The sequence below is a fragment of the Gallus gallus genome, chromosome 2 (assembly GCF_016699485.2).
Source record: "Gallus gallus isolate bGalGal1 chromosome 2, bGalGal1.mat.broiler.GRCg7b, whole genome shotgun sequence".
NCBI classification, from domain to species: Eukaryota; Metazoa; Chordata; class Aves; order Galliformes; family Phasianidae; genus Gallus; species Gallus gallus.
The window spans coordinates 33,759,979-33,773,813 of NC_052533.1; the positions used below are offsets into that span (position 1 = coordinate 33,759,979).

The window sequence follows — 13,835 nt, forward strand, 5'->3', positions numbered from 1 at the left end:
AGTGGTGAAAATAAGAATTTGCAAGGACAGGGCAGTGTCTGGGTGGGTGAGGTCCCTGCTGAAATGCTTCTTGACAAGAACTGTGGCAGCCCTTGAAAGAGCAGGCTGCAGACGAGGAGTCCGCAGGAGCTCTGACCGGGTTGCAGGCAGGCAACATTACACCCAGAGCATCCTGACTTTGTGATGGAAAAAGAGAATCCGTATCAAGCTACTCAGCAGCTCATCAGCCACCCAGGCTGACTGCAGTGCCTCTCACTGGAGGAGGCCAAGGAAACAGCTAGGGCCAGGCGTGGAGTGGGACCTGAAGGAAGGGGTTTGTCTTCTGGGCCTCCAGCATAGTGTTCCTTTCTTGTGTTATAAATGGTGAACCAATTGCTATCTCCTTCCTCTTACAATGATATGAACTCATGGGTTGCTTAAGTTGCCACAAGCAGGGCGTTTTAGTCTAATAGCTGTGTGAGTATCATGAATTTTTATATTCCAAGTGTCTACCTGCTGAGAAATGCAGGCTGGGGAGATGGAGTGGGCAGCTGGCAGTGTGTGCGGACACTTGAACCTGGAAATGAGAACAGCTGCTGGACCTAATTTTAAACATAGGTCCCGATCAGATCCCTTTCAATCCTAATTGTCGCGTAACCGTAGAGAGGCGTGAAGTTCAAGGTGCTGGTAAAAAGCTGCGTGGAAAGGGAAGTCATCCTTGCTCCGGTTATGGTATTTCCATTTTTCACAGTAAGTACTGTCAGCTTTAAGGAAATGTGAGTGGGAAGAGCTACTGGCTCGTCCAAGGTCTAATGTTGCTTTTGCTTTACATGGAGCATTTCAGGGTGGTCATAAGGGGAAATGAGAGTCTCTGCCTTTAAAGCGCAGGGGGAAGTAGCACTGGTTCAGATTGGGAAACTATGTAAAAGGGTGTGTTTTTCATAATATTTTAAACGAATAGATAGTTACGTTGTCAGTCACAAGATTGTATCACGCTCAGTTTTTACATCAGATGTAAGGAATGCAGCTGGCATCAGCAGCAATCTGGAGTGCCATCTAGTGGGGCTGTGCAAGCCTGTCAGTTTATAAATATTTTTAAGCTGGGGTAACTACAAATAATACCAGTGCAATTTTTCATTTAGAATTAGCAAGTTAGGTGTTTTAATAATTTAGCAGCTGGTTACGTTTTTTCAATCTTTTGCTTTGCTTTCAGAATGCTATAACCAAGTTGTGTGTGGTTGGCTTTTTTAAAACATGACAGTGTTGTACTTTATTATGCCCGTGATGGTAAAATTAGGGTTTACCATAGAGTCATAGAATCACCAAGGTTGGAGAAGACCTCCAAGATCATCCAGTCCAATCGCCCACCGACCGCCAATATTTCCCCACTGAACCGTGTCCTTCAGTGCAACATCTAAACGTTTCTTGAACACATGATGAAAACATAACGTGTGGAAACCTGTGGGAATTTGTAATAGATGCGGGAGCATACAGCACATTGCTGCTATGAAGATATCCCTCTGTTAGACTGCTCTGTTAACCACGTGATAGGTTTGGAGATAGCTCTGCTTCAGAAAAGCAAAACTTCCAAAGATTTAAGCAGTGTGTGCTTCTTTTTATGAAAGGAAACTTAATGAAAGAAGAATAAAACATAAAAATATGTTTTGTTTTTATTACAAAACTTTAGACTACAGCCTGACTTTACGTTTATGGCCCTTGGTTAGGCTTAGAAAGTTTAACGAAATATAATTGCACTGTTGTAGATACTGTCTACTTAAACTGCTTAAATTCTCCAGTACAGAGAATCTAAATTATTTAATGCTTAACGATCATGTTCAATTATAAGTTTGATATGCAAATAATAGTCTTTCCCTAAGGCGGTACAAGTAAAACAGAAAGATGTTTGTTCTGAGGAGGCATATAAAACCTTAGTTACAAAGCATTGTAAATAGAATGAAAAGAGATAAAGGCAGTTGGAGCTGGAGTTGTGGGCCAGAGACCCCAAATGGCCAAGTGAGGGGTCACATTTCATATAAGCATGACCCCCTAATTTCCTTTCGACAGTATTAACCTCACTGATATTAGATGTGTGTTATATTTGAACTTTCAGGATTCCTGTCTTCTGTACAACTGAGTGCCCTTCTGGTTGGCTGAATCCAAAGGCTTTGGAATGACAACTGCCAGGAATGGTTTATTTCATATTTTCTGTCACATTTGTGTCCTTTCTAAGCATGCATTTTTATCAGTACCCGCTGTCTAATGCTCCTATCGTCAACAGGTGAGTTCAGAACTACCCAAATTGCAGAAGGATGAGCAGAAAGCACGAAACGCGCTGTTGGCTGATATCCAGCAGGGAACTCGCTTAAGAAAAGTGACTCAAATCAATGACCGAAGTGCACCACAGATTGAAAGTAAGCTCCTCGGGAGGGCCCTGGGTGGGCTCTGCAAAAGCCCCATTTGCGGAGGTCAGCTGGGCAGGGTTTGGGTGGGTTTGGAGTTCATCTGTGGACGACATCTTTAGGATGGGAAAGGGGAGAGCTCAGTTTTCTAAACGTACGTCTTGTCCTGAGATCAACAGCTGTTAATACTTCATAATAAGGCTGAACCTGGGTATCACCTTAACAGGCATTCCTCATTCCAGAAAAAACCCAATAAAGTCAGGAATGATGAAACCCATGAGAGTTTCTTTTTAAAATGATTTTGTTTAAATAGGAATTACTGCCTCCAGCAGAAGAATTGTTCTTTACTGGATAAAAAGAACAAAAGATGCACAAAATAATGTGGATGCATAAACTTAATTCCTTTGGAACAGGAACGTTTACCTCCTTAACCTCTTTTAGCTGAAAACACATGCCTGATCATCATTTAAAATGGGAGATAAGATTGTTAACGAGTTACAGCAGTGGCCAGAGCCTTCTCTTTTTAGTGTTTGCTCTCACCTGAACCCTTCCCCAGGCATCTTGCTAGTGGTAGAACCTTGTCGTTTGGTTGTTTTATTTATTATTAGTTTCTTGTCTACCTTAGTGTGATAATGCTAAAAGAACGTATCTTGGGAATAGTGGGGGGAAGAGGCAAGACACAAAGGTAAGGTTATAAATATCTTGATGTGCTTGATCAGCCAATCGCTATGTCACTCCTGACAGGCTTGTTGGAGAATCTCCAACAAGGATTACATAAATATCTGTGATCTGAAGATCTTTGTATGTAGTCTAAAACAACTTTTTTGCTGGTGCCATCATTGACGTGAGATTAAAAAGCACCAGAGGGCGCAGTGCTTCCAGATACCGGTCAGAGGAATGGTCATTTACTGTATTCACAGTGACTGTCCTTACTGAGCCAATTGAATGAAGTCTGGTCCTGACTGTGTTTATTGGTGCTCAGTCTTAGCAGACTGAGAGCGCTGATGAAATGGCTTTCTGTCATGCTTTTTCTTTTCTTCCTATAACAGAACCCAAAGGAACTAACAGAGATGGAGTTAGCCCAGCCATTAATAAGGGTGGCTCTCAGCAGCCCCTGGGAGGCTTATTTGCTGGCGGCTTTCCCGTTCTCAGACCGGCAGGCCAGAGAGACATGCCAGGTGAGGGCTTCATTTGCACGGAAGAACTGCTGGGGGGAACTGCAATTCTAGTACACTGGATAAGAAATAGATTCAGTAGACTCTGCAGAATTTTACATGGGTATATTTTACATCAGCTTAATGTAAACTTGTAACTGTGCCTCAGATAACCTCAGATTTCAATAGGTGATACCTTCAGCACAAGTGGCAAAAAAAGTCACACTTCCTTCTCTCCATTACTGTGTATTTCTATGATGTTACAGGTCCGTATGTTACTTTAGAGTTTAATTTTTAAGATTAATGCCATCTGGGTTTTATAAAGGACGGTTCTGATCCAGCAAGGTAATTTACTGACCTGGAAAAGAAGGTACTTGATGCTTCACAAGGACAGGAGCAAGGACATGAGTGGGAGTCCTATTGCTGTTTTTGCCCCTTTTTAGCCCTTTTAGTGCAGCAGCAGTGACCTCTGGTGCTGCTGGGCATCCGGTGCCTGCTCGGGCAGGACAGAACAGCAGGCATTTGCAGGGAAAGACAGCACTTGACTCTATCTGCAGCCGTTTTGTTTTTTTCTGGAAGACAAGCTGAAGATGCTCAGCACAGCTTGTGATGGGGCTTCCTCATAAAGCTGCAGTAGCTACTTTGAGTTATTCTTAAACTAGGAGCACACCTCTCAGAGTATAGCATGAGATACCTTTTTGACATCTTGCTTTCTGAAAAATCTGGACATGTGCTTGGACAAATAATGTAAGGTCAAGTGTCTTTGGGCATTTGCTGTTGAAAAGAAAACATTTGAACCTGCATCTTCTGGAAAGCCTTTGAGGCACCACTTCTAAAAATCCACAGGATTGAGATTTGTGTAACGTTTGTGGGAATTTTTTAATCATAAGCAAGTATTTAACTTTAAGGGTGCAGGTGGATGTGTGTCAATCTGCTTGTTTTCTCTGAGACCTTTCACCCCAACCCTCAATGCCCCCAGGCTTATGGATCATTCACGTCCAGCTGGCTGCGCCAGGCAGATGAGCCACTATGAAGGACCACCTGCCACCACAGAAAAACACCTTCTCCTTCAAGTGCTTTGTGTTGCAGAAGCTGAGAAACAGAGAGGGGAGCAGGGCCTCTCAATAGGTCGGCATTAACTAAGCAGAGTCTGTAGTGCTCTCTGGAACACACCACCTCCCAGGCCCCTTGCACCATGGACAGTTTGTTGGATATAAGGTGTTTTGAGTGGATTCATTTAATCACTCAGAGTGACCACTGGGGAGGGAAGATGAATCGTGGGTTTTGTGCTGTTTCGGAACAAAATACCGGTGTGTAAGGTGTGATATCTCTTTTTTCAGGAGGGAAGCCTGGGCAGCTTCCTGGAGTCCGGGCAGCGGCTCCCAAGGCCGCAGCCCCACCAAACAGCACTGCAAAGGCAGGCAGCAGCCCCTCAAACCCATCCGACAGCCCCTGGCCAGCTGTCCCACCAGAGCCTCCCAGTACCTCCCGGGCTGGCACCGCACGGCCCAGCCTGCCTGCACCTCCTCCGCCGCCTCCGGCTGCCAGCAAACCTTCCCTCACCTTCCCTCCTCCTCCCCCACTTCCCCCTCCGGCAGAAAGACCTTCCAAGGGAGGATCCCCCAACTCTGTTCCTCTGCCCCCTCTCCCTCCCCAGGCTGACAAGCCCACGAAGTTACCAGTAGGTGCTTCGCACCCGCCTCCTCCTCCTCCTCCCTTACCCCCCTGTGGATTTCCAGCCAGGACAACCGATTTCTCCCCTGCTGCTTCCTCTCCATCAGAAGCAAGGGATTATCCACCTCCCACACCACCGCCGCCACCTCCTCCTCCACTCCCCACATTTCCCCCAGCTTCAAACAGGCTCTCCTTCCCACCCTCCCCAGCCTTCAACAGTGCTGTGAGCGGTGGTGACGTGCCCCCACCACTGCCCCCCAAGTCTCCCCACTTGCTGTCCCATCTGCATAAACCCAGTAATATTCAGTCGCTCCCTCTCCCTCCCACCCCACCCATTCCTCAGTCAGGAGCAGTGGTGGAGACCAGGAAGAAGAGACCAGGCCGAGGCCCAGGTGAGAGCAGTGTTTGTTTGAAATAAACTTTTCTACTCCTTTTGGCACTGATGGCTGGAGAGCTCACAGGGGGTGGATACGGTATGCATAGCAGCAGGATGAAGTCCATAACGTGGGAGGAATGTAATTAGCACAGTGTGTAATGAGCATGCTGGACTTCAGGCTCTTCTGACAGTAACATCTGCCTGACATGCAGTTACTCAGAGTCCAGGCTGCTTTTAACATCCCTCTTCTGATGTAACTGTGCAGACTGGAGCTATATTGGGAAACTATACAGGAGAGAATAGAATAAATATGGTATAGCTGCAGCCATAGATGTGTAAAGGCAAACACAGATGTAGTCCTCTGCTTTTCAACAAAGGTAAGTAGAGTGCGAGGCTCCTCTGAGTACTTGGATAGTGGGGACATTGGCTAATGTTTCCCTGAGCAGATGATAGAAGGAACTTTTTTCAGACATGATATAATGAGAATAATAAAAAATGACTCTAGATCTGTGTGGGCTTGAGAAATGGAGACAGCTACTTAATAAGGAACATTTGAAGAGAATGTTCTGAACTCTGTATCTCAGCAGCCACATGTCAAGAGAAAGCTTACTGGTTCCCTCTGACAGCCATGGGAAAGGCTCTCAGTACAGTAGATCAGCTGCTTTGTGACAGTGATTAATGCTGCTTGGGAATTGTGTGATGAACCATTACTTTATAGAGATGCTTTTCTTGTGGTCATTCAGCTTCTGAGGTTTCCATTTTGGTTATCTAGTAGCTAACTTGGAGGCCTCAGGCTCTCTCTCTCTTACACAGTCTGTCCAGAAGATGTATGAAGTCACCTACAACAGCTGGATATGTTTGCCCCAGATACTGCACTCCTTTTTATAACTCCTTCCACTTCTGTGAAGATCTTACTGTCAGTGTCATTAATTCATTATGATCTTTATATGCTGGTCTGCTTCCTTTTTTTCAGGAGCTGGTGCTGGGAAGCTTGCCACTCCTCCACAGCCACCAGCCAGGTCACCAACAACTGAACTCACAAGCAAGTCTGGAGTCTCAGCCTGGGCAACAGTTCATGACCCCTACCCGCCACTCAAAAATGGAAATATGCATGTTATTGGTAACGTCATCTAAATTGGCTTTAGTTGAAGACTTTAGTACAAAAGCCTTTGTGTCTCAGACTCTAAAAACACATTCGCATCTTTATCGTAACAGTGTGGTAGTATAACTAGACCAATAGAATTTTTTTGCCAAGAGAAAATGGAGGTTTTTTCTCAAAGGTTTTGAACAATTCAACAGACAAACTCAGGAACTGCCTGCAAAATTATGTGACATTCTCAGAATTTGCTGTACTGTGCTTACATTATTACTCTTCAGAACAGTTCACAGACATTTCGTAGCTTCAATCCTATGCAGCAAAGCCTGCTAGATGCTACTTTTGTGGTCTGATGAATTGGCCATTCATTCTTGCTAAATTGCTTGAAAACCACCGAGGAATACATCTGTTACCACAACATCATCAGTGCAGAAAACTGGAACGGCAGCCAGAAGTTGAACTTCAGTTACTAGCAGTGTTTGCAATTAAGCCAGATCATTTGTATGGCTCACGAACTGGCTCAAGACTGCTTATTGGGAGTAAGCCACTATCTATTCCAGGGAAAACCAGTCTGTTTTTCCTTGAAATTAATACTGGCAATTTATTTTATTTTTTCAAATCTCTAACAGTAACTAATGTTTGTTTCCCTGAAACTTCCCAGATGACTTTGAATCTAAATTTACTTTCCATTCTGTGGAGGACTTCCCCCCACCTGATGAATTCAAGCCATTTCAGAAAATATATCCCAGCAAGATAGCTAGAGGTAAGTGTGTAAACATGGGAATGTCATATAGTTATCCAATAGAGTTAAATGGGGTGAGAGAAAATAATGAACAGAAACCAGCAGTACTGTGAAAAGCTGGGCTGTAAGCATAGGACAGGTAGGACTGAGATTTGTTACAGTGGTAATAGAGACCAACGATACAATGAAAAGCACTTAATTACTGTAAAGACTTAGCAGCAAAAAAATGATGTGGGTAGACATGCAGTTTGTGTTCTTCAGACTGTTGCATTTGTGGAGCAAATAGCAATTAAGTTTGTCTAAATCATCGTCTATATGTAGCACTTTTTGCATCTGAAAGCCTCCAGAGCAATATGTATCTGTTTAACAACAGGTGATAGACACAACTTAGGTTGTTTAAGCTGCCGTAGAACTACGTCCAAAATGCATTCCCAAAATATGTAGCTATCTCCTCTGAATTAACCTGTCCTACGTATTTACAGATCCCTCTAAAAATCCACCATTGAGAACACATGTGAGATGAGAAGAACCTTCTGATGCTTTCTGGACTGGTATTAAAAATTGGAGAACATCAAGATAATATATGAAACTGAAGGGTCCCCATTACAGTGATAGAAATTACATTTGAATCACAAGTGCTGCAAAGTTAACATTTTTATAAGCTGGAAGAGAGATGTAAATGATACTTTTGGAAGTACTTTGTGGCATATACACCACAAAACTGTTAGCATAGGCTTTTAAATATTGTATATATGTGGATATTTTTTAAATGAAGAAGCATAAAATTGAAAATCTTTGTAGTGTTCAAACAATTCTTATCAAGCTGATATGTTACCTCAAAGAATACTTTGTGCATGATGTGCCTGTAGTTCATTTCTCCTCTTCCATCTTCATTTTTAAATATTTAAGTAATCCTTCAGTTATTATTCAGACTTTTTTTCCATGAGCTATCAGAAACTAACATGACATGTCTTTTCATATGCTTTTTCACTTCTTATATTCTACTTGTGTTCAGATTGCAAAAGAATGGCACTTTAAGAACAGACAGGCTCATAATAATCCTCATCAAGCATGAAGAGAAAGGAGATAAGGGGTTGTGGCAGCTGTTGAGCTACCTATTGATTACAGATCCCTGTAGGATAGCAAACATGTCTGAAGAAACCCAGCTGGGTAGGGTGGCCATAGACCTCACAACAGTGACAGAACTTTTCCAAAATGGTTAAAGAAAGAGGAAGTGTGTGTGAATGCACATACTATCAAGTGAGTAGGAAAGGGCATGTGTCCTGTCTTTTCTGGATGGAAAGTGGTTACAATTAACCATTTGTTTGATAAGTTCTCTTTACCCATCATTTAAGGGGCCTTCAAATCATTTAAAGTTGCCTGCCTTGTAAATAGGCAACTAGAGCTACTGTTGTTAACCCATAGCAGCAGTGAGGATGCATTATCCAAAGCACACCAAAATAAGGAGTCCCTAAGGTAGTGATTCCTGTCAAATGAATTGGTTGAAAAAAAGCAAGGCAGCCAGGGACAAGACTTGAGCTCCTGATTTTAAGACGAAGGCTGTAGTGGGATGTTTGTTTGGCTCACTGATGTTTAGATCACACGATGTCTGCTTCCAGCAGGAATTACACAAATGCAGCATTTCACTGCATTAGGAAGAGCTGCGACCAGCTTATGGGAGGTGATCCCTCCTCTCTACTCAGCACCATTGAAGGCATATCTGGAATGTTGTGCCCAGTGCTGGGCTCCCCTGAAAAAAAGAGACATGGACATACCGGAGAGAGTCCAGCATAGAGCCACCATGATGATGAGGGGACTGAAGCATCTCTTCTGGCAGGAGAAGTCATCTGTATTTATTCTCTCCCTTCTCTCAGAAGTCTTCTATCTTTTATCAAGAGTAGTCAACATGGATTCACCAAGGGAAAATCATGCTTGACCAACTTGGTAGCCTTCTATGATGTCATAACTGAGTGGGTAGATGAGGGGGGAAGCAGTGGATGTTATCTCCCTTGACTTCAGCAAGGCTTTTGACTCTGTCTCACATAGCATCCCCACAGTTAAGCTTAGGAAGTGTGGGATAGAAGATTGGACAGGGAAGTCAACTGAGAACCAGCAGACTGGCAGAGTCTAGTTGGAGGCCTGTAACTAGTGGTGTTCCCCAGGTCTTGTTCAACATCTTCATCAGTGAGCTGGATGAAGGGATTGAGTGCACCCTCGGGAAGTCCCTTCCAACCCTTGTGATGAAAAGACTGAGAGCTCACGGGGAAAATCTTTCTCAAGGGAAAATCTTACCACTGTACACGAATAGCTGAACGGTGATTGCAAAGGGGACAGAGCGAGGGTCGGTTCAGTAGTGCTCAGTGCCAGGAGAAGGATCAGTAGACACAAATCAGAACACAGGAGGTTCCACTGGAACATGAGGAAATGCTTCTTTTGTGCATGGGGTACAAAAAGCACTGGCACAGGTTGTGCAATCTTCTTGTCAAAAATCTTCAGAATGTGCTTAGGCAGTGTGCTGTAAGCGGTCCTGCTTGAGCAGGGGTGGGGGTGGACAAGATGACCTCTAAAGTTCCCTTTCTTCTTCAACTGTTCTGTGACTTCGCCTTCTTACAGTTCTCTTGGGTTCAGCAGTGTGAATAATGGCACTGGTATTCCCGTTTAACAGCCAGGTTAATTTATGGTTATTTTATTACTTATTTTTATAAATACCACATTTTTACCTCACCTGCAGCTGTTAAAAAAAAAATATAGGTGGTAGGTGAAGATCCTTCCCCACAGCTTTTCCTTTGGGCAACAGAAAAGACAGGTAACTACACCCTTAGATATCTCTGCTTTTCTGTTAGTTCTTGTAACAGTTCGGTTATGCTGACTCCTATTCATAGAATTGTAGAATCATAGAATCACAAGGTTGGAAAGGACCTACAAGATCATGTAGTCCAACTGTCCTCCTATCACCATTACTATCCACGAAGCTACTAAACCATATCTCGCAGCACCTCATCCAGACACCCATGCATGCTTACAGTGTGGACATGGTGTAAGGGTAAGAAACATTTAAACATCTTGCCTGTAGGACTCCAAAGAAGCACCATTAGTCTTTTTCTAGCCTTTTATGATACCTTGTTCTTCATGTCAAAAGGAAAAAATAAAAACTAGAAATGCTTTCTGTTACCAGTATTAGAGTTACTAATAAATATGCATGAATACAGTAATAAGCAGAAGTCAACACTGCTTCTCAAACAACTGGAAGAGAAGTTTAATATTGTATTAAAGAATATTTTGCTATATTATTATTATTAAAAGTTGATGTACTGCTGATTTTCATGTTTTGGAACTTGTGTACAACTCTGCAATAAGTATTTTCATAAATATTTCAAAGCTATTTATAACTCAGACCACATGCCAGGAAAATATCTAATGGAAGACCAATTTTATTCCTCTTTTTATTATGATTAGGAGTGCTTTAAAAAGAAAAATCTCATAGAAACTAAACTAAAAAGCCTGCACATATTTTTAAGTGGTGGTGCAGTGTTATTTAATACATATTAAATCCTTGTTGTTCAAAATCTTTTAAAGCTTCAGTAATTCCTAGCACTTGGATACAAACAATGACTGCAGGCTAGCACCACTATGCCCTTGTGCTGTTCTAGGCCACAGGTGTGCCCAGAACCACTGGAAATTCCAAGCCATGGAGCTGCTCTTGTTTTCTCAATGTGATTGTAACCAAGCATGTTACTGTAGACACTTGGTTTTTTATTTGTTTGTAATTCACTACATGTCTTGCTTTTGCTTCAGCTATTACAAGCACTGCCTAGATCACTGTGCTCAAAATGATGAGTTCCGTTGTAAAAAAACAATTCCCAATAAGTACATAATTTCCCACAAGATAATTGCAGATGTGTGATCCTTCAAGGGAGCAAATATGTTTTTTTGTTTTTTAGCAGGAACACTCTCTATCTTGCCTCTCTGCCCTCTGCCTGGGACAAGCATTTTATCGCTGGTCTCCCCTTCTTCACAAATATCCAACTTCAACTTCTCCTTTCAGGACACAGTGCTCTGCAAGCTACAGCTGTAGAAGCAGCTTTGAAGTTCAATTGGTGGGTGTTAAGTCTATTTTGATAAGGGTATTTTCATTCAAAGCACCCTTTCATTTCACGTGTGGATTTCATGGGAAATCCATTTACCTGAGCTGTCAGCAGTTAGGAAAAGCACACCGTTCTTATATCATCTTCATCCAGTGCAGTAGTCTCTGGAATGAAGTGTGCTTCTTGCAGTCACTATGCTGACGAGGAAGAGAGAAGTTAAGTTTTAGGTTTACTTGGCTATTTCTTCATTCTCCTTTATCCATTTTTATAATACCAAGGCACAGGAGCTGAAATAAAGGAGAAAGATCTAGCCAGGTAGAGCTGTTCCTATGGCAGAGCCTGTCAGAGGAATACAGTGTGAATAGGAATATGATTAGGTAGGCCCTACAAGAAAACGTTTTCGTGTTTACGTTCTATACGTGGAAGTCCAATGTTTTCTTTTCCAAATCTCATTTGTTGTATAAGGCAATATCAAGATAACGAGGCCAATGGAACAAATTCATTAAAAAATTAAAACTCTGAGAAGCCAGTGTGTCAATATTGCAATTTCCCTAATTTTAGTTTCAATTTGAGGTGTTGCTGCCTTCTAAGTAGCTTTCATTTCCTCAATACAAAAGTCTGTGATTCATCACTATCCCTTCCTTGAACAGTGAAGGATTATATCTCCAAATGCTAATGTCCACTTATTGAAAACGCCTTCTTGTCTATCCCTCCTGTTAAAACAGCTGTCTTAATATGACACAGGAAGCAGTGTTTACTGGTTTAATTCTTAAAAGTATTCCCTCCATTTGACTTCCAAAAGAAAATACACAAAAAAGCAGGTCTGTCATATAAAGAAGCGTAACACAACCATTTCTAAGCTTAACCAGACCCACCAGTGACTCACTGGTATTTAACGGATTCATCAGCCCTGTACGCTCATCACTGACATCACCAGTAACTGTTCAGCATTACAAAGGCCTGAAGGAAAAATAGTTATGATGAATGTCCAGCATCTATTCCCTCAAAATATTCCAAATTTATAGCTTGTATATAAGTACATCATTTTATTATTTGTCTTAAGAGTCAACAGGGTACGTTCATATGTCTTCGGCATTCAGCCTGGCTGCACTGCAGTACTCAGCACTAGGGTATTAGCCAGGTGCATTACAAACACCAAGGTAGCAGATGAAGACAAAACTTATCCTGGGGGACCTAATTCTGGTCATTTGCGCAGGCATAATATGAGATGCTGAGTCACTGTAACCAGATCTGCCAAAATGAGACCGGTACAACGAGGTCAAGAAACAGGACTTACCTTCCTGCCCCCTCAAAACTGGGATTTCAACTCTATTATTCTTTGTATGAATTAGCAAAAAGACAAAAATGCAAGACAGCTTTGCTGCAAGCCTAGACCTGAGCAGCAGAGGAAAAAAACAAAACAAAACAAAACAGATTGCTTTCAATGACAATAGGGTAGTTATCCTGATGAAGTTAATCTTTGCTTTAATTTGTTGCCCAGCATACATTTTTAAACATTCTGTACTAAATTAGCCAGCATGCACACAGTAATCAGACCAGTCAGTGATTTTCTCCTTTCACTATATACATACACAAACAGGAACACCACAAGATTGGACAAAGGAAAGCAATTTGTTAACCAGATATAGCTAGCAAGTAACATTTTTTTCCCTCTATTAATGTCTTTCCTGCAAATTCATAAGTGTGAAGACTTTCTTTCAAGGCTTGAAGAACTTTGCAGTCTTCCTGTGAAAAGGCTAACAGTAGCCACTGTAGCTGAAACGAGATAAAATTGGTTTAAAATCCATTCCAAGCAACAGTGAAACTGAGAAAAACGTAAATATAAATATAAATGCTTGCACTTCAATACAGGGCAAAGAGTCAATTCTGAGACAATTAGATGCACTGAAGTGGAAAGGTAGCTTTGGACCTGATTTTGAAACACTCAACTTCACGTGAAAGAGGATGATCAGAATTGGATCCAACATTTCACATTCACTGACAGCTGGTACCAGAAATTCAGTATCTAAAGAATTAAAGTGCTTGCTTACTTCATTTGAAGAACTTTAGTTCTGTGTCAACACAGTCATAGAAAAGATCTACTACTTCAGCGGGATCCAGAATCTCTGTACGAGTAAGGATATCTTCCATTGCTTCTAAGCCTTGCTTTTCGAGGTCTAACATAATGCTCATCAGTTTCTGGCCCTTCTCCTAAAAGCATGAAATAACCAAAGTGAATTAACCAGTAAAACCAGCTCATTAAAGTATTTACCATTCTCTTCTGTTGCAAAGATCTTTTCAAGTACTTTTCAAAATAAGGAAGCCTGTTC

At 42.1% G+C, this 13,835-nt stretch overlaps 2 protein-coding genes across 9 annotated transcripts in view; one reads left to right on the forward strand and one right to left on the reverse strand.

The window, feature by feature from the left end:
• WIPF3 (WAS/WASL interacting protein family member 3) overlaps positions 1 to 12,030 on the forward strand; it is a 39,560-nt gene extending 27,530 nt beyond the window's left edge. For 4 of the 5 annotated variants that reach the window (XM_040696571.2, XM_046936363.1, XM_004939386.5 and 1 more), the window contains 6 exons: positions 2,258 to 2,390; positions 3,428 to 3,556; positions 4,873 to 5,598; positions 6,556 to 6,702; positions 7,340 to 7,441; positions 7,903 to 12,030. In XM_040696571.2, coding sequence (XP_040552505.1) covers positions 2,258 to 2,390; positions 3,428 to 3,556; positions 4,873 to 5,598; positions 6,556 to 6,702; positions 7,340 to 7,441; positions 7,903 to 7,943 — 1,278 coding nt within the window. In that variant the 3' untranslated portion in view covers positions 7,944 to 12,030. Of the gene's footprint in view, positions 1 to 617; positions 730 to 2,257; positions 2,391 to 3,427; positions 3,557 to 4,872; positions 5,599 to 6,555; positions 6,703 to 7,339; positions 7,442 to 7,902 lie in introns of those variants that run through there. The other variant, XM_418733.8, reaches the window with a different exon arrangement.
• A 943-nt stretch (positions 12,031 to 12,973) lies between these two features.
• Positions 12,974 to 13,835, reverse strand: part of SCRN1 (secernin 1) — a 34,330-nt gene continuing 33,468 nt past the window's right edge. For all 4 annotated transcript variants that reach the window (XM_418734.8, XM_015281820.4, XM_015281821.4 and 1 more), the window contains 2 exons: positions 13,557 to 13,716; positions 12,974 to 13,281 (listed from right to left, as the gene is read on the reverse strand). In XM_418734.8, coding sequence (XP_418734.6) covers positions 13,558 to 13,716 — 159 coding nt within the window. In that variant the 3' untranslated portion in view covers positions 12,974 to 13,281; position 13,557. The remainder of the gene's footprint in view (positions 13,282 to 13,556; positions 13,717 to 13,835) is intronic.